The sequence below is a fragment of the Ovis aries genome, chromosome 5 (genome assembly GCF_016772045.2).
Source record: "Ovis aries strain OAR_USU_Benz2616 breed Rambouillet chromosome 5, ARS-UI_Ramb_v3.0, whole genome shotgun sequence".
Classification (NCBI taxonomy): domain Eukaryota; kingdom Metazoa; phylum Chordata; class Mammalia; order Artiodactyla; family Bovidae; genus Ovis; species Ovis aries.
In genome coordinates, this window is record NC_056058.1 from 52,012,197 (window position 1) to 52,035,656 (window position 23,460).

The following is a 23,460-nucleotide window of genomic DNA, read 5'->3' on the forward strand; positions in this document are numbered from 1 at the left end:
AGCCCTCATGGTTTGATAATGTACTTTGTATACTCTTTAAGAAATTTAAACACTCATCTTTAACTTTTCAAAGGCTCCTTTTTTCTTCTTTGCCTATATGTAATTATTGTATACTTTAGTTCTATTTTATAACTTCCCAAAGACATTATTACTGTCATTTTACAGTTAAGTTTAAATGTATCTAAATATTTACCACTTGATTCTGTTTTCCATCTTCAAGATACTACTTTCCCTTAGCCTAAGTATATCCTTTAATATTACTTTACTGAGGATCTGTAGTGGCAAATTCTCTTTTGACCTTCATTAAAAAAAAAAAAAGACTGTATATTAGGCCTTTCAAATTTAAAGTGATCGTTCGAGATATCTACATTAATCTCTACCATGTTTGTAACTTATCTATTCATTTTTCTTATTTCCTTTTTCTGCCTTTTCTAGTCTTTACTGAGTATTCATGTGATTCTGTTTCCTCTTGGTGTATCAATTATGACTTCCTTTAAAAGTTGTTTTAGTGGCTGCCCTAGAATTTGAAATATACATTTACAGCTAATCTACATCTTCTTTCAAATAACACTGTACTATTTTTATAGGTACTGTAGGTACATTAAATCATCATCAGTGGATGTTGAATCTATCATGGGTGATCTTTTTCTTTTAATGGTAAATAGTTCACTCTACTACCTTCCTGCTTGCATGATTTCTAATGAGAATTCTAATGTAATTTATATCCTTCCTTTATAAGGAATGGTAAGCTGTTTTCCCCTCTGGCCTTTTCCTTTATTGTCTTTAGTTTTCTGTAGTTTGAGTACAGTATGCCTAGGTGCAGCTTTTTTGGTATTTATCTATCTTTCTGGATATTTTCTGAGCTTCCTGGATGTGTTTTGGTGTCTGTCATTAATTTTGGAAAGTTATCAGCCTTTATTGCTTCAAATATTTCTTCTCTTCCTTTTACTATCTCTCTTACCTGAGACAGGAAGGTAAAGGGGACTGGAATTATCTATTTACCCTTTCCCCTAGGATAGAAAGGGGATCTTCTCTGATCTTCATCATTAGAATTTGGTGGGGTTTCTCATGGTAAGCCCCAGAGAACTGTGGGGGGAAACCCCTGAAGACTAGGTCTCCAGAGTTCTTATAAAGTGAAGTGAAAGTCGCTCAGTCATGTCCGACTCTTTGTGACCCCATGGGCTATACAGTCCATGGAATTCTCCAGGCCAGAATACTGGAGTGGGTAGCTGTTCCCTTTTCCAGGGGATCTTCCCTCTTTCAGGGGATCTTCCCAACCCAGGGACTGAATCCAGGCCTCCTGCATTGTGGGTGGATTTTTTACCAGTTGAGCCACAAGGGAAGCCCAAGAAAACTGGAGTGGGTAGCCTATCCCTTCTCTAGCAGATCTTCATGACCCAGGAATCGAACCAGGGTCTTCGGCATTGCAGGTGGATTCTTTACCAACTGAACTATCAGAGAAGCCCTGATATCAGGGTTCTTAACACTCCAGCTATTCCTTACTTGGTCTTCAGAAATTCATCAGATACCATAAGTGTTTCTGCGTTAGTGGGTCCAGTAGCTTCTGTTTCCAGGAAACTGATCTTGGCTGTGGTCCTCTGTATTTGCCTGTTTCTCCAGATTTTGATGTTAGTGGTTTGGCCTGTGACCTTACTTCTCAGATGGATCTTTAAAAAAGTTATTGTCAATTTGCCTAGCTTTTTCTTATTTGTGAGGATGGGAGCAATAGCTGCCAAGTTGTTTAATTGTGAGAGTTTAAACTGGAAATCCACTCTCTTTTTTCAGTTTTTCTCCCCTCTTAGCTTTTTGAAAAAAATTATTTCACTTTCTTCAATTGCTGCTGTTCTGGAAAGTTTCCAGCCATTATCTCTTTGTATAGTATCTTTTCAGCTTTCATCTTGATCTTTGATTATAAGAAGACCATATGAATGGGTTACTAATGTGTTGTTAATGATCTGCTATGCTGGTCACCACTAGTTGCAGGAAGCTTTATTCATTTACATCATTGTGCTATGAATGAATGCTATTTTTTTATGTTATTATGACGTGAAGAGTTGTGAAGTACTGTTTTAGACCTTCTCTCTCAGTCATGCCTCTTAACTTTGTTCATACATATACACAAATGCACATTAAAAATGTACTCTGGCTAACTTCTTTAGATGCATATTTCAGTTTAAATGTCTCTACAGATATGTCTAATCTGCCTTTAGATCCATCTTTTTTTTTTCTCCCAATTGTACTTGTCTTTAAATTTATTGAATGTACTAATTTACCAGTCTTGGCAACTACCCTCTAAGAGAAAGCTAGCTTCAACTGCAGCTCATCTCTTTAGGTACCTGCCTGCATGTAGTGTTTAATTTTTTAAGTCCAGCATATCTTAATGGAGGGTTAGGACACTTCTAGTGTTCTGTCAGGGTAGCAGTCTAACTATATCTTAAGATACATATTTTCATCCAAGTCTTTTTTTTTTTTTAACCAAAAGGTTAGTATCTTGGCATTGACCTGTACCTGGATATTATCAACCCAAATGATTCATTATCAGAACTTTAACGGTTTACTTCAGCAGTATCAAGCTCACTGCTTTGACAAGGGTACTGCTACAGGTAACCTTAAAAAATTAGCTTTTTAAAAATGGGTTGTAGAAAATTTTCTTACTTTGGAATATCACTAATATTCCTTAAGTTCCGTGACATTAAACAACAAAAATAGTATGAAAGCATTAAGGTTGATGTGTGCTTTGGAAACACTTAAATAGTCATGTAGTCATGTAAGGGGCTTCCCTGGTGGGTCAGACAGCAAAGAATCTGCCTGTAATGTGGGAGACCTGGGTTTGATCCCTGGGTTGGGAAGATCCCCTGGAGGAGGGCATGGCAACTCACTCCAGTATTCTTGCCTGGAGAATCCCCATGGACAGAGGAGCCTGGCGGGTTACAGTCCAAGGGGTCAGCAAAGAGTTGGACACAACTGAGTGATGAAGCACAGTCATGCACACCATCCATAGATTATTTAGCCACTTTGAAACCACAGTTACTAATGGAATGAAGTCTTTAAAAAAATTGGAACGCTATTTCATTAGTTGTTGAAAATGCCACATTTTTACTAATATAGACAAGATAACGTTGTATTTTCCAGAAGTTTTCTAGTTTGCCTTTGCTTGCTAAAAGCAGTCTCACTGAAGTTCATATACCAAGATACTTTATGTAAACTTTCAAGATAGTGTTGTTCCTTTCTAGGTAAAATACCTCTGTCCAACAGTCCAGCTCCAATGCTGCATTAACCAATTCTTTAACAGTACTCAAGCTCACTTTTTGTAGGTCATCCTTTTCTTTCATAATTTCTTTCTTTTAAAGTAATTTTTATTGGGAGTATAGTTGACTCACAATATTCATAGTTTCTGCTGTATAGCAAGTTTCTGCTGTATACCATCCCCTTCGGTAACCTTAGTTTTTTCCCCTACAACTATGACTATTTCTGTTTTGTAAATAACTTCATTTGTATGTAAGCAATGTTACTGTTGTTCAGTTCACTCTTTTTGACACCATGGCCTCCCTGTCCCTCACCATCTCCTGGAGTTTGTCCAAGTTCATTCAGTACATGTAATGTACCATCCAGCCATCTCATCTTCTGTTGCCCCCTTCTCCTTTTGCCTTCAGTCTTTCCCACTATCAGGGTCTTTTCCAGTGAATTGGCTCTTCACATCAGGTGGCCAAAGTATTGGTGCTTCAGCATCAGTCCTTCCAATGCATATTTAGGGTAGACTTCCTTTAAGATTGACTGGTTTGATCTCCTTGCTGTCCAAGGGACTCTTGAGTGTTCTCCAGCACCACAGATTGAAAGCATCAATTCTCTGGCACTCTGCCTTCTTTAAGGTCCAGCTCTTACAGTCGTACCTTGACTATATGGGCCTTTGTCAGCAAAGATATGTCTTTGCTTTTTAACACACTGTTTAGGTTTGTCTAGCTTTCCTGCCAAGGAGCAGTTGTCATGATTTCATGGCTGCAGTCACCATCCACGGTGATAGAAGCAATATCATGTGATATTTGTCTTTCTCTGATTTACTGTGTATGACAGACGCTGGGTCCATCCATGTTGCTATAGATGGCATTATTTTGTTCATTACTTTTTTATGGCTGAGTAATATTTCATTGTATATATTTACCACATCTTATTTATCCATTTCTCTGTGGATGGACATTTAAGTTGCTTCCAGGTGGCTGGGTATTATAAACAGTGCTGCAGTGGACACTGGAGTGCTGCATGTATCTTTTGGAATTGTGATTTTATTCGGTTATTTGCCCAGAAGTGGAATTACTAGATCATATGGTAGTTCTATTTTTAGTTTTGAAAGAACCTGTATACTGGGGCTTCCCAGGTGGTGCTAGTGGTAAAGAACTCGCTTGTCAATGCAGGAGATGTAAGAGATGCAGGTTCAGTCCCTGCCTTGGGAAGATCCCTTGGAAGAGGGCATGGCAGCCTACTCCAGTATTCTGTCCTGGAGAATCCCATGGACAGAGGAGTCTGGAGGGCTGCAGTCTACAGGGCTGCAGAGTTGGACATGACTGAAGGAGCTCAGCATGCACAACACATTCTGTTCTCCATAGTGGTTGTGCCAATTGATACTCCTGCCAGCAGTGTAAAAGGGTTTCCTTTGCTCCACAGCCTCTCCAGCATTTATTATTTCTAAATTTTGATGGCCATTCTGACTGATGTGATACCTCATTGTACTTTTGATTTGCATTTCTTTAATAATCAGTGATGTTGAGCATCTTTTCATGTGCTGTTTAGCCATTTATATGTCTTCTTTGGAGAAATTGTCTGTTTCAGTTCAGTTCAGTCTTCCAATGTCTGTTTAGAGCTGCCTATGTTTTGATTTAGTTGTTTGGTTTTTGATACTGAGCTGCATGAATTGTTTGTGTACTTTGGAGATTAATCCCTTGTTCACTTCGTTTGCAAATTTTTTCTCTCATTCTGTGGGTTTTCTTGTTGTTTTGTTTATGGTTTTCTTTGCTGTGCAACAGCTTTTAAATTTAGGTCCCATCCATAATTTCTTATTGTCATTGGATTACCAATGTATTATTAGTCATTGTATAACTAAAATTTTTGACTAAGTAACTGAGTTTGAGCAAGCTCTGGGAGTTGGTGATGGACAGGGAAGCCCAGTGTGCTGCAGTCCATGGGGTCACAGAGTCAGACACACCTGAGTGAGAACTGAACAGTGTTGTAGGGAAAAATTCAAGCTGGCATGCTTTCTCTGTGTCTTCTGTAGTGGAAGTGTAAAAAGTTGTAGGAAGGAAGGCTATAGATATACCAGATCAGCAGTGACTTCCTCCTTCCTGCCATTTCTCCATGATACTTATCTATCTTATTAATCTTAGCCTTTCTAAAATTTTACATTTATGAAAATCTAAAGTACCAGGAAATAGCAGAGGTATAATTATTTAGTGCTTTGTATACAAATAAACCTTTATTTCTAGCCTTCTACGTTTTATGTTTTTGACATATTTTAGAAGTCAATTTTAGAAGAGAATAGGTGTTCTACCAACCTGAAGAGAGGAGCAGTAAGGTTTTCATACAGAGATACTCTTCGTAAGATACCTGAAGCCTGCTTAACTCAGAGGAAACATATAGCATATGTTTACATTGGTCATACATGCAGGGTAAAGCCATTCTCTGCCTGTGAAAGACAAATATCAAGTGTTTGAGTTAAAGAGAAATAATTCTTGTTCCACAAGAAAGTACTTTTCTGTTTCATTTTGCAAAGCGTTCTATTAACTCATCTACCTATTGCAATTAATGCAAATTCCCTCTGATCTGAATTTTGGAAAGCTTTCCTTCAGTATTTAGAATTTATTCCTATAGAACCTATTATCAGTCATTCATTTAAATCAAGCTTTTATGGTAGTATTTGAATATGAGCAGTTAGACAACACAGTTTTAAATCCTACCCAGTTGAAAATCAAGTTATTTTTTCCATAGCACTGCATTCTAAAGACAACTGTGTGTGATAATATTTATAGTTACATAGAGGGTCAGAAATAAAACTTGACTCTAGGGTTTCTGATACCCAAAATCTGCCTCTGACCAATGTTATGTGACTGAATATTCTTCCAACTAAAGGTACTACAAAATGAGTTTTCAGTTAAGGTTCTCAAAAGTTATGATTCACATCTAAAATTTTCAAGTAGATCTCTCAATTTTCCTAATTTTTTAAATGACACAAAGAGCCTGAAACTGTGTCTCTTCATGGTTTAAAATAAGATCGGCTTTTTAATTTTTTGACAAAAAGTGACCTTGGACTTAAGAAAAAATAAAAGGTTATTATCCCAACGGCATAAGGAGGCAAGAATGGGAAATAGAATGCCCACTTAAAAACTATTGTTTCTGTAAGCCATCCATCCTCAAATAAAGTCGAACACTGAGAAAAAATTTCTGTAACTCCTACTTTATGTAAGAAATACCAGGTTACGCTATGATGGTTTAAATCTAAATTTGACCTCCCAAATAAATACTGAGTCAGATTAATTTTATAAAAGAAGATATGTTGGTGTTTCATATCATAACTCTATTCACACTTTTATTCCCAATTAATGACTTCAACTTTCTTTTTAGACAGTGACTATAGACATTGTCAACATGTTTTTAACTTCTGAAGTAAGCATGGTCAGATTCTGAAATGGGCAGCAAGTACTTAGTGATTTCAAAGGTGATTAAGCTTACATATAAGCTACATATTTTTAATTAGTTAAATTTAATCAAAAAACTTAAATCTTGTTAAGCCATGGCACAGTGGATTGAACAGTCCTTTTTTGGCAATAGATGGTCAAGGTGACGTCTGTCTTTGAAGCAGACACCTGAAAGGATGTGTGGAGATCTGGCCTGGTCAAGCACATGGCAGTGCCTATTAGCTGAAAATCAACAGAACGCAGAGAGTTTGATTACAGTACATATTTCACATGCCTCTTGTCATGTTTCTTCTAACCATGAAGCCTGGTCTTTTCTTCATGTCTCACTCAGTTACACCTCCTCCAAGAAGCCACTGGTGACTCATCTGAGAAAGACCTCTGTCTAGTAAAAACTCAGATTATTTTATTTGATGGTTATCTTTGTCTCCCCAACTAGAGTGTAAGCAATAAAGGTAGGGAACCTTGTTTGTCTTGTTCTCTGCTAATACTGTAGCAGGCACATACTAGGAGTGTGGTAAGTATTTGATGATTCCCTGTAATCTGTTTTCCTCTGTTTGAAACCACCCTTCTCTCCTCCCAGTGCTGGCTTCTTCATGCTCCTAAAACAAACTCTGTCTCATGGCTTTTAAGATGCTGCTTGACTTGGTCCCTGTCCACTTCTCTAAACTCGGAGAAAGCCTTTATTGGCTTTCTCTCAGTTCCTCACATATGCCAAGGTTGTTTTTCAGCCTCTGTAGTCATCTCTTCTGCCTGAAATGCCCTACCTTTCCTATAAGCTTATTCTTTTGTACTATTCAGTGCTCAGATATTTAGAGAGGTCTTCTATAGTATCCCACACTATGATGTCATGGCTCTCTGAAATAAATTTGGTCATTTATTTGGTTTTCCTCATTGGTATGTTAGCAGAGCCTTATGTATTATAGCTCAAGCTCTTAAAAACAGTGTCTGACACTTGGTAAGTACTCAAATATGATTAAATGAATACTGTGCTGGAAAGTAAGTATCACTGATAGAGATACACCACCAAGTTTAACTCACCAGTTAAGCCTCTTAAAATATCTAGAGCTAGCATCATCCAGTCTCTACTAAAACAGATACAATTTGACCTTTACTGTGTCATAAGGCAAGCCCTGCTGTTTAACACTCGCTCGAATAGATGCTTTTTTTATACCTTCTCCCCATTTTTGTGCTTGGTACACCCAACAGCGGAAATAGCATGTTTGCTTGTTCTTCACAGGATATCTTTTTAGACTGTCCTCATAATTCCTTTTCTCCTTTACACATCTTCTGTTCATCAACTGATGTTAATTTCTAAACTTCTTGCCACTCTGGACAGTTTTTAATATGGCATCCAATTCTGAACAGAAACTACTAATGATGGATTAACTCACATGGAGTATAGTGAGACTGTTATAACGTGGTTGAAGATTTCATTAATTTTTTTTTGGACCCCCATAGTCAATAGGTGGAGAAGGCAATGGCACCCCACTCCAGTACTCTTGCCTGGAAAATCCTATGGATGGAGGAGCCTGGTGGGCTGCAGTCTATGGGGTTGCTAAGAGTCGGACACGACTGAGCAACTTCACTTTCACTTTTATGCATTGGAGAAGGAAATGGCAACCCACTCCAGTGTTCATGCCTGGAGAATCCCAGGGATGGGGGAGCCTGGTGGGCTGCCGTCTATGGGGTCGCACAGAGTTGGACACGACTGAAGCAACTTAGCAGCAGCACAGTCAACAGCACCTGGAGCTCACAATTTTAAAATCTTTTTTTCACATGAATACAGATCTCCTTCTGCCGAGATCAGTGGGTATGCATATGTGACTGTGTGACTTCCCTGTTTGCTATCTAATAAAGGAGATAAGCTGTGAGTGCAAAAGTAGTAATAAAAGGTAGAACATGATAAACACTAGGGATATACAGCAGAGAGGTTTTTACCTGGTGGTATGACTATCATGAGCTAGGGGTATGTTTGAAGAATAGATCATCTGAGGGGAAAAAGAATATGTGAAGGAGAATAACAAGAGAGAAAATAAGGCCAGATTCTGGAAAGCCAGAAACCATGCTGAGTATGCAGAGTGCTCAATGAAGACACCTGTGTGTCAAGAAGAAAAGCTTAGCATGAAGGAGGATACACGGGCAGCAGAAAGCTGGTTAGAAAACAAGTGCAATGGGTAAGGGGAATGGGTATCTGAAGTGGTTCACGGGCATAGACCTAGAGGACTAGAGAAAGATGATTTATCAAATCTTAGTGGGGTTGGTTCTCTCCCAAATTAAAAACATCTTGTTCCCATTTTCTTTACAACTCATAGACATTGAGTGAGCCTTGCCATGCAAAGAGATGCTTCTTGTCTTTGGGTCCATATCTGTCATCCCTTCATCCTAGTTGTCCTCATCTGTTCATTGTCCCTGCTGAAAGTAAGATCAACATGAATTGTATTATGCTGTTTCCTTTCTGAAATACGATTATATAATTAAAACAATGCCACAGTAAGATTCCTTTTCCCTTGCTATAGACTTTACTGACCCCAAGAGATGCTATTTAAAAAATATCCTTTAGTAGGTCCTGCAACGTAATAGTGCCACATGCAGTTTGCTCTGTAGTACATTCTGGCCTGCCTTAAGCATTGATAAATTCTGCTTCAAGATACTTGGTAGGTTGCCCCGTTCCAAGATAACCTGGTAGGACTGATTCAGTCCTGAAGGAATATGAATACAGGGACAATGACTAACAAGTGACTTACTCATTAATAACCAGATCAGGAGCAAAACACAGCATATTTGCGCTTGACTGTCTGTATGATCTCCAGCCCAGGGCGAACGCCATGAGGAACATCCATGAATACTGCAGCAGAGTCATTTGGTCATCCAGATGTAAGTTCCTGAATCCTGAATGAGGAGGAATAAAAGGTGTGAGGGAGCACTCTAGTTGCCAAAGAGAAGATCCTCTCTCTGGGAACTGTCGAAGACAGTTTTGGAAGATGCTAATCGAAGAAATGAAGTGTTAAGTGGACACAGTTCTCCTTTGTCATTTGACATGTAAGACCAAACCTCTCAGTAATTTTTTTTAATAGTATTCAATGTTAGAAAAAAGAGTAGCCAGTTTTTGTCACCTTTTGCTTATTTGAGTAATTATGGACTAAATAGTAAAATGCTATATTAAAAAGTAAAACAGAAAGCCACGGATCCTGGCAGACATTACTCATTCAGTGGATTTAAGTTAAAAAAATGCTCCTGATAGTTATACCTCTTTACCCCTTGATTAAGCAGGGATGACAGGAAGCCATGGGACCAAGGTGATACACAGCCAGAGTGTTTTATGTAAAAAATTCTAAGGTTTACACCTTAGTGGTGGTATCTTTTGTATCTTACCTGGTATTGCCTTTGCCCATTTCACTGCTGCAATCACCTGCCGCCCACCTAACATGTTGAGTGCGGTCATGATCCGCCAAGTTGAATCTGGAACAGAGCTGTCATATCCTGCATATAACACCTCGGGTTCAATGACTTCCAGCAGTGACACCAGTGTGGGCGTGAGTTGTGGTAATGTTGCAGGAACTATTGTTTTGTTAGCAGGATTTTCAGAAGTTTCTTGCGAGACTCCTGTAGGGGCCTGCTGAATTCCTTTTATCTTTTTCTTTGTTTTTCGAGCTGTGGGTATATTAAAAAAATACACAGAAATCAGCTGTAATGGGAAAGTCTGGGTAGCATAGTTTATTCAAGAGGTATTTCAGTTGCTGAAACTAATTTGAAAAAGGAGAAATCTTCTATGTAGCAGTTATGATAAAGTGACATGAAAGAGGAGAAAAACACTTTTTCCTGAAAGCAAAGAATCAAGAGGAACCCATTCATTTAATTTCCTCTACAAATAAGACAGTTACTTCTTCATTATAGTTAAAATTAAATGTCTTACGATGTTAAAACAATATAAACATATTACTTACATATTCTTCCATTAAAGTAATTTCTTTCTCAATTTCACTCCAAAGTAAAAATTTTCATTAGTTATACAAGGCAAATTACTATCAACTGAAAGAAAGAATTTAAGTTTGTAATACCAGTAACTGTGGTGGCTTAGGGTTAATTTAAATTATGGGTATAATGAAGAGTGATACTGTTTATTGTCTTGCACAAAGTCCCCTTCTTATCAAGATAAGTAAGGAGATCCTGAACAGGAGATCATGCATGTGGAAAGATCCCCATTTCACCTTTATATTATGTATACTATATGGGATTTAAAATCTTTGTGGACATTCAGAGAAAACCATTTCTTTATATAAATTACCACTGGGTATAATTTCTTTTATAAGAGATTTTAACTGATGACTCTATAAGCCTAAAGTATCTATTTTCATATATAAAGTAACTTTTATTTTTGACTTAGTTTGGAAAAGTATAATTGAATTAAAATATGGATTCTGTAGATTTTTTTAGCAGAGATATTCTTGAATTTACTTGTTCCAGTGAAAAATGAAAATATTATTCTTTTCTGGTTATATGTGGGGCCAAAGCAAGCAAATTATGGTATTCTTAAAGAGAAATTCCTCATAGCTCCAAGGAAGGACAAGGAATGTAGGTTGTATGAAAGCAGAAGCGTGCCTGTCTCAGTCATCAGGTATGCAGACCACTGTGCCAAGGAAAAGTAAATGATAGTCATATTTAAAAATTATGATTATATCTTTTGTCCCTAAAATGACAAAGTACATAGTTTGTGGAGGACAGATGTGTGGACAAGAACTATGTATATCCATGGGCAGTGTTAGGGGGGAAAAAACCAAACCCTGTCGTTTAGTTGGGTAGAATGGTCCCATTTCTTACTGTGCTCTGTGCTCAAACATTTAAGAATTTTTAGTTAACACTTCAAAATAGAGAAATATGATCATGACTGACACGTTCTATTTTACCATGCTCTATTGAAGACACAGTATGGTGCAGTAGAGAGCATAAATATGAAACCAACATGTTGGGATATAATCCTGGCTCTGCCACTGAGTAGCTGGGTATCTGTGCCCTATTCCCTGGGCCTTTGTTTCCTTTTCTATAAAATGAGGATAATGTCAGTACTACCTCATAGGGTCTATTGATAATTAAATCAGAATATATAAAAATGCAATGCATAAAACATTTCTTGGCACATGTTAAGTGCTATGTAAGAACGATCACAGAAACTGGTAGTAAAATACAGTTGGAAAATATTCTGAATTCATGTAGTCCAAGTTTATAGAGGAGTGACAAAGTTAAAAATGGAAGAGCTCCTATACATTAAGGAAACTCTTTCAACAACCAAAGTTACCATATCTTACACCCAGACCTCAAAATCATGAGGTTTTGTTGACAAATGAGAACATGCATGTCCCAAATAAATACACTGAAACAAAGCCGATTATACAGAGTGAAGTAAGCCAGAAAGAAAAACACCAATACAGTATACTAACACATATATATGGAATTTAGAAAGATGGCAATGATGACCCTGTATGCAAGACAGCAAAAAAGACACAGATGTGTATAGCGGACTTTTGGACTCAGAGGGAGAGGGAGAGGGTGGGATGATTTGGGAGAATGACATTCTAACATGTATACTATCATGTAAGAATCGAATCACCAGCCTATGTCCAATGCAGGATATAGCATGCTTGGGGCTGGTGCACGGGGATGACCCAGAGGGATGTTGTGGGGAGGGAGGTGGGAGGGGGGTTCATGTTTGGGATCGCATGTACACCCGTGGTGGATTCATGTCAATGTATGGCAAAACCAATACAGTAAAGTAAAAATAAAAGTTAAAAAAATAAAATGAAAACTACTATTAACCATAACTTTAAATTTGTCTAGAATATGTGTTCTTACACTCTACATTAGAGCAGAAGAAACCATAATGACAAACTGGAGGACTTTAAAGTCTTCTCACCTTATCATAAAACTCTTATAATAGAACACAGGCTAAAGATTTTCTGACAATCATACCCATGTTTTCTTAGGTAAGTCTCACAAGGCAATAGAAATAAAAAGACAATCTACAGACAGGAAGAAAATACTTGCAAATGATTCAACAGGGCTTAATTTTCAAAATATACAAACAGCTCATACAACTTGACAACAAAAATCAAACAACCCCCCCAAAAAGGGCAGAAGACCTAAAGAGACGTTTCTCCAAAGTACACAGATGGCCAATAGGCATGTGAAAAGATGATTAACATTGCTTAGAGCTCCAAATGAAAGTTAAACCTGGTGTGTATTCGGGAAAGCATCTAAAGATGTTACTGGGTAAGCAGCCACACTGTATTAGGGATAGGACCAAATGTTGAGTTTGTTCTCTGAATGAACTTATATCTGAGATGAATACTTGGGGAATTAAAGGAAAGCAGTAAAACTGGGGCTGGAGAACAAAATATATAAACCAGTCACTAAAACCTGGCATGCATTAACACATATTCATTTAAATGGTCAGAGAAAAGGAAGATGAAACTAAAATATGCACAGAGATGTAAGAAATGAAGAATCAATATCTGGTTTTGGTAATGAATTATCCCTGTGGCACTGAACATCTACGTGAATTTGTAGTCAATCTGTAGCTTTTGTAACACCTGCAAGAAGATGGGCATTTATCATTTTCTTTAAATCAATGTTTTAACATATTGGCACTCTGTAGTAAAGTTTAAGAACGTAGGCATACTTGGAAAAAACTGGGCTAAGTGATTGATGTGTTGTGAATGTTTGTAAATATGGTGAAGAAGACTAATCTTTTTTGCTATCAAAGTAATATGAAGAACTGAGAATGTTCTTGTGTGGATTGGGGAATTAGACTGTAGTTACACCCATAAATCTACTTTATGTTTTAAAACATGTATGCAGTGTGTACTGGACAGCACCAACAGTTAGTCTCTTTTCTGTCAGAAGAACCACATGGACTTCATCCTTCCTCTAAAAGCACCTCTAACAGCACCATTCAGTTCAGTTCAGTCACTCAGTCATGTCCAACTCTTTGTGACCCCACGGACTGCAGTACGCCAGGCTTCCCTGTCCATCACCAACTCCCGAAGCTTGCTCAAACTCATGTCCCTCGAGTCGGTGATGCCACCCAACCATTTCATCCTCTGTCATCCCCTTCTCCTCCTGCCTTGAATCTTTCCCAGCATCAGTCCTTCCAGTGACTATTCAGGACTGATCTCCTTCAGAATGGACTGGTTGGATCTCCTTGCAGTCCAAGGGACTCTCAAGAGTCTCCTCTAACACCACAGTTCAAAAGCATCAATTCTTCGGTGCTCAGCTTTCTTTATACTCCAACTCTCACATCCATACATGATCACTGGAAAAACCATAGCCTTGACTAGATGGACCTTTGTTGGCAAAGTAACGTCTCTGCTTTTTAATATGCTGTCTAGGTTGGTCATAACTTTTCTTCCAAGGAGCAAGCGTCTTTTAATTTCCTGGCTGCAGTCACCATCTGCAGTGATTTTGGAGCCCCCCAAAAGAAAATCTCTCATAGTTTCCATTGTTTCCCCATCTATTTGCCATGAAGTGATGGGACCAGATGCCATGATCTTAGTTTTCTGAATGTTGAGCTTTAAGCCAACTTTTTCACTCTCCTCTTTCACTTTCATCAAGAGGCTCTTTAGTTCTTCACTTTCTGCCATAAGAGTGGTATCATCTGCATATCTGAGGTTATTGCTGTTTCTCCCGGCAACCTTGATTCCAGCTTGTGCTTCATTCAGCTGGCATTTCCCATGATGTATTCTGCATATAAGTTAAATAAGCAGGGTGACAATATACAGCCTTGACGTACTGCTTTTCCTATTTGGAACCAGTCTGTTGGTCCGTGTCCAGTTCTAAGTGTTGCTTCTTGACCTGCATATATGTTTCTCAGGAGGCAGGTCAGGTGGTCTGGTATTCTCATCTTCTTTAAGAATGTTCCAGCTTGTTGTGATCCACACAAAGGCTTAGGCGTAGTCAGTAAAGCAGAAGTAGATGTTCTTCTGGAACTTTCTTGCTTTTTCCATGATCCGGCGGATGTTGGCAATTTGATCTCTGGTTCCTCTGCCTTTTCTAAATCCAGCTTGAATATCTGAAAGTTCACGGTTCACGTACTGCTGAAGCCTGGCTTAGAGAATTTTGAGCATTACTTTTCTAGTATGTGAGTTGAGTGCCACTGTGCGGTAGTTTGAGCATTCTTTTGCATTGCCTTTCTTTGGGATTGGAATGAAAACTGACCTTTTCCAGTCCTGTGGCCACTGCTGTGTTTTCCAAATTTGCTGGCATATTGAGTGCAGCACTTTCACAGCATCATCTTTTAGGATTTGAAACAGCTCAACTGGAATTCTATCACCTCCACTAGCTTTGTTCGTACATTAGCCTTTCCAAAATTCAAGTCTGATCCCGTCACTGCCCCAATTTCCCATCTAACTCCTACTCAAGTTCTCTAGATTTAAAATTCAGTGTTGCTGGTTGTTTTTTTTTTTTGCCTTTTAGGACAGAATCAGGTGGCCGTCCTCTTGCTCCTGTTTATCTTATAGTGTGTTGTACCATTTTCTGTTGACTCTGCAACCTAATTAGACAGTAAAGTGCTTGAGTACAGGCACTATTTTACTGATTTTGAATACAGACACTGTTTTGTTCATTTTATGTCTAATGCCTACTTTGGTGAAAACTTGGTGAACTGAAGTGCACCACTACCACCTTCAATTAAAGCAAAATTCCAAACATTTTTCCCCCAGGGAAAAGATTTCAAATAATGAGATCAATGTTAATTATACTTGTTTTATAAACAGGAATATGAAACGCATTCATAACTAGTTTCTGATTTCTTCTTTGCTTGAAAAAACCCATTGAAGGCTTTCTTCACTTTTTCCCCACTCTAGATTTGAAATAAAAGATTGATATATACATGTATATGCAAAGTAAAAGGTAAATAACAGGATAATTCTGACTTGTTTCTATACTAACCCTAGCAATAAAAAGAAATAGAGACCAAAGTAATGTTTCTTCAAGTCTTACAAGTTTCATTATTACATAATTTTCTTTCTTCATGTATAGTTTGGCTATAATGAAGTCAGTCTATGTAATAAGAGTTGAAACCTTAAGAAGAATATGAAATAACTCATTTTAAAAATCCTTTTAATTATTGCATCTGCTTATATATTTTTTCAAAAGTAAAGTGGTAAGTTTTTATATGGTACAGAGACAATTCATTTTCAATATTTACATTACCTTCCAGGTTCATTCCAGCTTGAAGACATTTTCTATAGCGGCATGCTGGGCAGTTTTTTCTTCGAATTTTATCAATGATACAATCATTTCTTCCAGCACAAAGATAATTGTGCTGTCCTACATGGAAAATAAAGGCACTGTTAAAATTTCCCAGGCCTTAAAGGATATTTTTATGGGGAGGCTCTTTTTTGTTGTTTTCGGTGGAACATAGCCAAGGACCAAAGGCACTGATTAAGGCAGGCATACTGTACATCCAATACACAGTGAGAGGTCAACTTAAAAAGTAAAGTCTTTCATATTGTTTAACAAGCATAGTTCATTTTAAAAAGTTACTGCAGTATACATACAGAAAAGTACACACAAATCATAAATTTATCACCTAATAAACTTATTAAGAAGCAGAAAGTACCCCACAAACCCTCTTTTTGCCCCTTTCCATTCACTACTTCTTCCTCGATAAACTGTTCTTTAAATTGCACTTTAAACAGTTTCTTAAACTGTTATAGAAGACCTCTGTAATCACTATTTTATTATGACTTCTAATCTAATGCTTAGCAGGATTAAAGAAAGAGGAAACTGGTTTAAAAATATGGTGCTAGTACCAAAGGGAAAATTAATTCAGCATTGCACCACCACCTACAAATAAAGTATACTTCCCTTCCGAATTTTAATGAAGTCATTGCTGCTAAGTCACTTCAGTAGTGTCTGACTCTGTGTGATCCCATAGACGGCGGCCCACCAGGCTCCCCCGTCCCTGGGATTCTCCAGGCAAGAACACTGGAGTGGGTTGCCATTTCCTTCTCCAATGCATGAAAGTGAAAAGTGAAAGTGAAGTCGCTCAGTTGTGTCTGACTCTACGCAACCCCATGGACTGCAGCCCACCAGGTTCCTCCATCCATGGGATTTTCCAGGCAAGAGTACTGGAGTGGGGTGCCACTGCCTTCTCCAAAAAAAGTCATTAGTAAAGGCTTAATCTTAAATTGTGTTAAGGTGGCCAGTAATTAGGTGAATCACAGACTTGGCAAACTAAACTACTGTATATGTAGCTTAGGGAGATTTTTAAATTATTTCACATGTTTTTAGACAGCAGATATTAATGATTCTTACTGTCTAAAATCTTCCGGGGACCAGTATTAAATGTGTTAAGAGGTAGAAATGCAGTTTTTGCCTGTCAAAAATTTTCAAGGTAAATTTAAAAGCAAAAGACAAAAAGTATTCCTACCCTCCCTCTACCCTCTTTTGTTGAAGAAAGCTATCTGAGGGTTTGCTAGCCTGGCAAAAACTGAAAAGATCCTTCCACACAAGACCAGCATATCTAAATAGATACACTGGATAGTTAAAAGAGTCCATGTCCTTATACTAGAGGGGGTGGTATTCAGAAGATTGCAGGACATTTGTCTTCTCAAAAATGAATCATATTCAAAGAAAAGAGAAAAAATAATAATCATCAATTCGTAAGGTTGAATATACCTACTTCTGATAGTAGGAAAAGATCCTTTATGTATAGAATAATCTACTTGATTTGGATAAAACAAACTATATTCACTTCTTCCTAACATGTTAAATCACAGGGCTTGTTAAGCATTAGTTTGGGGTAGATGGTTAACTACAGGCCACAGAATTTGACTACTGGTCTACAATTCAGCTTTGTTCCAGAGTTGTTCTCCAGTGCCAAGTGTCTGTACCAGTCATTTCTATTCCTTTCTGTATTGCGTAAGTTTCCTAGCTTCTTTTCTCGGACATGAAATAGAAGCTCTAACCCAATAATTTTATTATACAGAATTAAAGAAGGAACAACAGATAAAAGCATAATTGAAGCAGTTATAATAATGAAAATGTTTTAACCCACAAGACTATCTCTGAATCATTGTTCTTCAGTAAACTAGAAGGGACAATTAAGAAAATTATTGGTAAACACAGAGAAAGTTTCAACGCTTTACATCTAACCAAAAGCTCAGCGTGTGCATGCTAGGCTGATGTCTGCTATTCTGGCTATGCCGGGTGTTCCTCGCCGTGTGGGCCTTTCTCTGGCTGTGGCAGCAGGGGCTGCTCGCTAGCTGAAGTGCTCAGGCTCCAACAGCTGTGGCTCCTGGGGACTAGAGCACAAGCTCAGCAGCTGTGGTGCACGGCCTCGTTGCTCTGTAGCATATGGGATCTTCCCAGATCAGGGGTTAAGTCTGTGTCTCCTGCATTAACAGGTGGATTCTTCACCACTGAGCCACCAAGGAAGCCCTAATAATGGCTTCTTTATCCCAGGCATATCTTCACCACAATTAAGAATCCGAGCTACAGAATCAGGGGCATTGTACCTTCATAAGTTCAATGCTCTATCTGGTTATTAGCATGAAGTTGGACAAGTCTATGGGTATCTTATCTATAAAAAGAGGAGTTTCAACTAGTGGTCACTGTTTACAAGGCATGGATATGTACTTGCTGTCGATACATTTAATAAGACAATAAGACATTTCAGTTTGGAGTTTCTGTGTCTTCTACCATTTGGTAAATTTGTTTTCTAACTAGAGAGAGGGCAGATGTCAGGAGAAAAGCCTTCAGGCCAGCTGGGATTTCTCAATACCGTTTTGTTACTATTGTCCTTATTTTTATAGTAAAAATCAGTTTTTGCACCCATTTATGATAACTCTCCAGAAAGCAGGCACAGAAGGAACATACCTCAACATAATAAAAGCCATATATGATAACCCACAGCAAACATTATCCTCAATGGTGAAAAACTGAAAGAATTTCCCCTCAAATCAGGAATAAAACAAGGGTTCCCTCTCTCACCACTACTATTCAACATAGTTTTGGAAGTTTTGGCCACAGCAGTCAGAGCAGAAAAAGAAAGAAAAGGAATCCAGATGGGAAAAGAAGTAAAGCTCTCACTGTTTGTAGATGACATGATCCTCCACATAGAAAACCCTAAAGGCACCACCAGAAAATTATTAGAGCTAATCAATGAATATAGTAAAGTTGCAGGATATAAAATTAATACACAGAAATCCCTTGCATTCCATACACTAACAATGAGAAAACAGAACAAGAAATTAAGGAAACAATCCCATTCACCAAGAATAAAATATTAAGACTAAATCTACCTAAAGAAACAAAGGACCTATATATAGAAAACTATAAAAAACTGATGAAAGAAATCAAAGATGACACAGATGGAAAAATATACCATGTTCATGGATTGGAAGAATCAATATAGTGAAAATGAATATACTACCCAAAGCAATCTAAAGATTGGATGCAATCCCTATCAAACTACCAATGGTATTTTTCACAGAACTAGAACAAATTATTTCACAATTTGTATGGAAATATAAAAAAAGTCTCGAATAGTCAAAGCAATCTTGAGAAAGAAGAATGGAACTGGAGGAATCAACCTGCCTGACTTCAGATTATACTACAAAGTTACAGTCATCAAGACAGTATGGTACTGGCACAAAGACAGAAATATAAATCAATGGAACAAAATAGAAAGCCCAGAAATAAACCCACACACCTATGGACATCTTATCTTTGACAAATGAGGCAAAAATATACAATGGAGAAAAGACAATCTCTTTAACAAGTGGTGCTGGGAAAGCTGGTCAGCTACCACTAGCAGGATGAAACTAGAACACTTTTTAACACCATACACAAAAAAACTCAAAATGGATTAAAGATTTACATATAAGACCAGGAACTATAAAAACTCCTAAAGGAAAACATAGGCAAAACACTCTCTGACATAAATCACAGCAAGATCTTCTATGATCCACCTCACAGAGTAATGGAAATAAAAGCAAAAATAAAAAAATGGGACCTAATTAAGCTAAAAGCTTTTGTACAATGAAAGAAGCTATAAGCAAGGTGAAAAGACAGCCTTCAGAATGGGAGAAAATAATGGCATAATGAAGCAACTGACAAAGAATTAACCTCAAAAATATACAAGCAGCTCAATACCAAAAAAATAAATGACCCAATCAAAAAATGGGCGAAAGAACTAAAGAGATAGTTCTCCAAAGCATACAGATGGCTAACTAACATGAAACATGCTCAACATCAGTCATTATCAGAGAAATGCAAATCAAAACCACAATGAGGTACCTACCATGTCACGTTGGTCAGAATGGCTGCTATCAAAAAGTCTACAAACAATAAATGCTGGAGAGGGTGTGGAGAAAAGGGAACTCTCTTACACTGTTAGTGGGAATGCAAACTAGTACAGCTACGATAGAGAACAGTGTGGAGATTCCTTAAAAAACTGGAACTAGAACTGCCATATGACCCAGCAATCCCACTGCTGGGCATACACACCGAGGAAACCAGAATTGAAAGAGACACATGTGCCCCAGTGTCGACTGCAGCAGTTTACAATAGCCAGGACATGGAAGCAACCTATATATCCACCAGCAGATGAATAGATAGGAAAGTTTTGGTACATATACACAATGGAATATTACTCAGCCATTAAAAAGAAAGCATTTGAATCAGTTCTAATGAGGTGGATGAAATTGGAGCCTATTACACAGAGTGAAGTAAGTCAAGAAAGAAAAATACCAATATAGTATATTAATGCATATATACAGGATTGAGAAAGATGGTAATGATAACCCTATATGTGAGACAGCAAAAGAGACACAGATATAAAGAAGAGACTTTTGTACTCTGTGGGAGAAGGTGAGGGTGGGATGATTTGAGAGAACAGCACTGAAACATGTATAAAGAAGCTGAAAGCTTCAGCTTCTTTACTGCTCTCAAAAACAGTGTTGTATAGTGCAAAGTGCACTTGGCAAGGATGCTAGGAAGCCCTTGGTCTGAATTGCAGCTCTGCTGCCTAGCTGTGTGATCTCAGTAATGTTTATTAACCTTTCTGAGCTCCGAGTTTCTCCATCTGTAAAGCTGGAAAATTAGCATTTACCTCGCTGTGCTTCTGCAAGGGTTAAAGGCAGTTGTGCAGAATGTTCTTAAAATAGTGCCTAACACATTGTAACACATTTATATGCAGAGTACATCTAGAGAAAAGCTGGGCTGGAGGAAGCACAAGCTGGAATCAAGATTGCCAGGAGAAATATCAATAACCTCAGATGTGCAGGTGACAACCACCCTTATGGCAAAAAGTGAAGAAGAACTAAAGAGCCTCTTGATGAAAGTGAAAGAGGAGAGTGAAAAAGTTGGCTTAAAACTCAACATTCAGAAAACTGAGATCATGGCATCTAGTCCCATCATTTCATGGGAAATAGATGGGGAAACAGTGGAAACAGTGTCAGACTTTATTTTTCTGGGCTCCAAAATTACTGCAGATGGTGATTGCAGCCATAAAATTAAAAGATGCTTGCTCCTTGGAAGAAAAGTTATGACCAACCTAGACAGCATATTAAAAAGCAGAGACATTACTTTGCCAACAAAGGTCCGTCTAGTCAAGGCTATGGTTCTTCCAGTGGTCATGTATGGATGTGAGAGTTGGAGTATAAAGAAAGCTGAGCGCCAAAGAACTGATGCTTTTGAACTGCGGTGTTGGAGAAGACTCTTGAGAGTCCCTTGGACTGCAAGGAGATCCAACCAGTCCATCCTAAAGGAGATCAGTCCTGGGTGTTTACTGGAAGGACTGATGTTGAAGCTGAAACTCCAGTACTTTGGCCACCTGATGCAAAGAGCTGACTCATTTAAAAGACCCTGATGCTCAGAGGGATTGGGGGCAGGAGGAGAAGGACAACAGAGGATGAGATGGTTGGATGGCATCACTGACTCGACGGACATGGGTTTGGGTGAACTCCGGGAGTTGGCGATGGACAGGGAGGCCTGGGGTGCTGTGGTTCATGGTGTCACAAAGAGTCAGACACGACTGAGCGACTGAACTGAACACATTGTAAGCACTCAATAAACAGTATAAATAATTCCCTTGTTATTCCTTTCATCTCAGTATCTAACTAGATTATAAACTGCTAGGAGATGAGATTTTTATCCTTTCAGGAAGTCAGTGTAGCACTGAGGTTAAGAGCCTGGTTGTAGACAGCTATGCTTGAATCCTGTCTGCTGCTTAAGCTGTGAGCATTAGTTCCCTAGTGTATCAAATATGGATCATAAGAGCATTTAAGACCTCACAGAGCTACTAAATTAAGTAGTATGACATATATAAAGCATAGTACTTGGGTATGCTAGTCACTCAGTTGTGTTTCTTTGCTACCCCATGGACTGTTGCCTGCCAGGCCCCTCTGTCTATGGGATTTCCCAGACAAGAATACTGGAGGGGGTTGCCATTCCCTTCTCCAGCGGATATGTAAAACAGAGTACTTGGTAAATTATTATAAAAGTAGCATGTGTCTGTCTCCATTATGACCCACCACAAAGATTATATGCAGTTTGTGCTAAGGGAGCATAAGAAGAAGGGACTCAGTGAAAAAAGACCACTGAACTAGTACACATCTAAAGAAATGAAGCTACCCAAATTCTTTCCTGTACACAGAAAGTAACTCCCAGAATAATGAATAAAATTCAAAATCTCAGTCCTTGATATGGCTTGTATGGATAAGTAAAACTTGTACAAATTTCCTAAAAATATTTAACTTTTGGGTCTTTATGATACCATATCTGTTTGATGGATAACCTATAATTTCTGGCAAGTATTAAAAATGGAATGAATGTAGTATAATGAAAATCACACAAGCTTCATCTTTGTAACTGTTCAAGAAAGTGCTCTAAAATCTGTATATGGGCTTAAAACAGATTCCCATCATGTCTAGAAAGGGAAATGTAGATCTGCTGTGAGTTAGGTTAGCAAGTGATTACAGAATTTAGAGCTGGAAGGGACTCTGGAGAAAATTTAAATCCAAATAAAGGATTTACCTGGGGCTTCCCTGGTGGCTCAGATGGGAAAAAAAATCTACCTGCAATTCAGAAGACTCAAGTTCAACCCCTGGGTTGGGAAGATCTGCTACAAATTAGGTTAGCAAATGATTACAGAATTTTAGAGCTGGAAGGGACCATGGAGAAAATTTAAATCCAAGTAAAGGATTTACTTAACACAGTTTACATTTTAACCTTTTCTTATTTATCATTTAATCTAGCTATCTCATATTTAACTAAAATACACATATATATTTTGCAAGAACATAGCTAATATTCACATATTCATAGCTAAAAACGTGTAAGAATTTAATTCTAAAGCAGAGAATTTAATCCTAAAGCCTAGGGGGCATATGATCTGCAGTGATGTCTTATTTGTAATATATTTAGCTTTTCTATTCTTTTTAAATTGCCTTTGGACACTTTTAGGCAAGACATGCTTGCACCCTCTAGTATCAGTGACTGCCCTTCTTCACTCATTTGGTATTGTATTTGGCCAGAACGACACATACTCAATCCCTATAGGCACTGGAACTGGAATTTATAGCCCCGTTTTAAATAATTTTAGTTAAAATGAGGGAAAAAAAATTTTTTTTTAATTCCTGTATTTCTTTTAAGGCTCCATTGTCTCACTCTGAATTTCACTTTCAGAATTAAATCTGTCAATATTACTTATTATATATAGGAATACTGTAACACTGTTATCACATTTACACCATGGACAGAACTAATCAGTGAAGAA

The 23,460-nt window shown here is 37.9% G+C and overlaps 1 protein-coding gene across 22 annotated transcripts in view; it reads right to left on the reverse strand.

Moving 5' to 3' along the window:
• Positions 1–23,460, reverse strand: part of NR3C1 (nuclear receptor subfamily 3 group C member 1) — a 120,076-nt gene that overhangs the window by 9,651 nt on the left and 86,965 nt on the right. For 18 of the 22 annotated variants that reach the window (XM_060415326.1, XM_012177588.4, XM_042249402.1 and 15 more), the window contains 4 exon segments: positions 15,888–16,004; positions 10,056–10,334; positions 9,428–9,572; positions 5,544–5,674 (listed from right to left, as the gene is read on the reverse strand). In XM_060415326.1, coding sequence (XP_060271309.1) covers positions 5,544–5,674; positions 9,428–9,572; positions 10,056–10,334; positions 15,888–16,004 — 672 coding nt within the window. 22 annotated transcript variants of the gene reach the window in all.